Here is a 2,197-nt window from a genome sequence, read left to right on the forward strand (position 1 = left end):
CCTGTAGAGTCAGTGCCAGAGGTATAGTCAGACGGGAGCCTGTGGCCACGGATCGGACTTCCTCCCAAGGTCTCAGACTTGCCTCACTGCCCAGTGTCTGCCTGGCAGAAGTAAGTAGCTCCTCATTAGGCACAGCAACCGTCTAGATGGATTAAGGGAATAATGAAGAAATAAGTAAACTGAAGAGTACTGACTGAAGAGATCCTACAAAAACAATGAATGCCACGCACCAGCATCACCATGGATCATATCACCTACGGAACCATAGCACTGGAGCTCTGACTCTTAGCCATCAGCAGCACCAGGCTGGGGCGGAGAGACACCATGGTACGTCTGGGTGTTACGAGCAGCTGCTCATCTCCACCGAGGTCTTCCTCACGCTGGGCATCGTCAGCCTGCTGGAGAACATCCTGGTTATCGCCGCCATCGTCAAGAACAAGAACTTGCACTCTCCCATGTACTTCTTCATCTGTTCCCTGGCCATGGCTGACATGCTGGTCAGCTTCTCCAATGCCACCGAGACCATCGTCATGGCAATGATCACCGACGGAAATCTGGGGATCGGTGGTGGCGTGATCAAGAGCATGGACAACGTGTTTGACTCCATGATCTGTAGTTCCCTGCTGGCGTCTATCTGGAGCCTGCTGGCCATCGCCGTGGACCGTTACGTGACCATCTTCTACGCGCTGCGCTACCACAACATCATGACCACGCGCCGGGCCGCCGCCATCATCACCAGCATCTGGACCTTCTGCACCGTGTCGGGCATCCTCTTCATCGTCTACTCGGAGAGCACTACCGTCCTCATCTGCCTTATCATCATGTTCTTCAGCATGCTGGTGCTCATGGCCTCGCTGTACGTCCACATGTTCATGCTGGCACGCCTGCACATGAAGAGGATTGCCGTTCTGCCGGGCAACGGCCCCATCTGGCAGGCAGCCAACATGAAGGGGGCCATCACCCTCACCATCCTCCTGGGGGTGTTCACAGTGTGCTGGGCTCCTTTCTTCCTCCACCTCATCCTCATGATCTCCTGCCCCAGGAACCCCTACTGCGTGTGCTTCATGACCCACTTTAATATGTACCTCATCCTCATCATGTGTAACTCTGTCATCGACCCCCTGATCTATGCCTTTAGGAGCCAGGAGATGAGGAAAACCTTCAAGGAGATCTTCTGCTGCTGGTATGGTCTCGCCTCTCTCTGTGTGTCTCTGTGAAATGCCCAGCAGATATTGAATCTTATGGAGATACTGCATGTGAACTGTTTATGGACAATGTGAACAGTTTCAAAGATACATCATTATATTATCTGTAAATAAAGACATATTTTTGTCTTGCCTCATGATCCAAATAAGAATTGCAAAATTGTTTAACATGCCTAAAGTAACTACAGGTAACTGCCAAAATAATGGAAACACCAACATAAAGTGTCTTAATAGGACGTTGGGCCACCACGAGCCGCCAGAACATTTTCAATGCGCCATGGCATAGATTCTACAAGTGTCTGGAACTCTGTTGGAGAGATGCGACACCATTCTTCCATGAGAAATTCCATAATTTGGTGTTTTGTGGATGGTGGTGGAAAACTCTGTCTCAGGCACCGCTCCAGAATCTCTCATAAGCGTTCAATTGGGTTGAGATCTTTTGACTGAGACGGCCATGATATATGGTTTACATCGTTTTCATGCTCATCAAATTATTCAGTGACCACTCGTGCCCTGTGAACGGGGGCGTTGTCATCCACTCCCATCAGGATAGAAATGCTTCACCATAGGTTGAAGGTGATCACTTAGAATGGCAGTGTATTTATTGCCGTTTACCTTGCCCTCTAAGGGGTTGAGTGGACCTAACCCATGCCAGGAAAATGCACCCCACACCATAACAGCCGCCAGGACCCTCATTTACTCAAGTGTTTCCAATATTTTGGCAGTTACCTGTACATGTCGATAGATTTATCTCACACCACAAAAACCTGTCAACAAATGGCATGGCTATCAATACATGGAGAGGTTTGGGAATTGTTAGATATTATCTTGCTGTTTGCTCTCTAACACCCTGAGAATATTTAGAAAGACAGGAAGAGAGCTATGAAATATTGTTTCCTTGATATGTGCAAGTGAAATGCATCACTGTGCTTTTAAAGGAGTAGTCTTTGCATGTTATTTAGGATAATCATTTTCCAGATACAGTGAGCTCC

General features: G+C 48.4%; 1 protein-coding gene across 1 annotated transcript; it reads left to right on the forward strand.

Moving 5' to 3' along the window:
- The first annotated feature begins 215 nt into the window (after nt 1-215).
- LOC121534829 (melanocortin receptor 4-like) lies at nt 216-1,217 on the forward strand. The gene has a single exon (XM_041841382.1). It carries the CDS (start codon nt 216-218, stop codon nt 1,215-1,217), a length of 1,002 nt encoding a protein of 333 aa, XP_041697316.1.
- Nucleotides 1,218-2,197: the final 980 nt, after the last annotated feature.

The sequence above is a fragment of the Coregonus clupeaformis genome, chromosome 21 (assembly GCF_020615455.1).
Source record: "Coregonus clupeaformis isolate EN_2021a chromosome 21, ASM2061545v1, whole genome shotgun sequence".
NCBI lineage: Eukaryota > Metazoa > Chordata > Actinopteri > Salmoniformes > Salmonidae > Coregonus > Coregonus clupeaformis.

What these genes read in the sequence shown, in the direction of transcription:
- LOC121534829 (XM_041841382.1), top strand. Translation starts at nt 216, where the DNA reads ATGAATGCCACGCACCAGCATCACCATGGATCATATCACCTACGGAAC.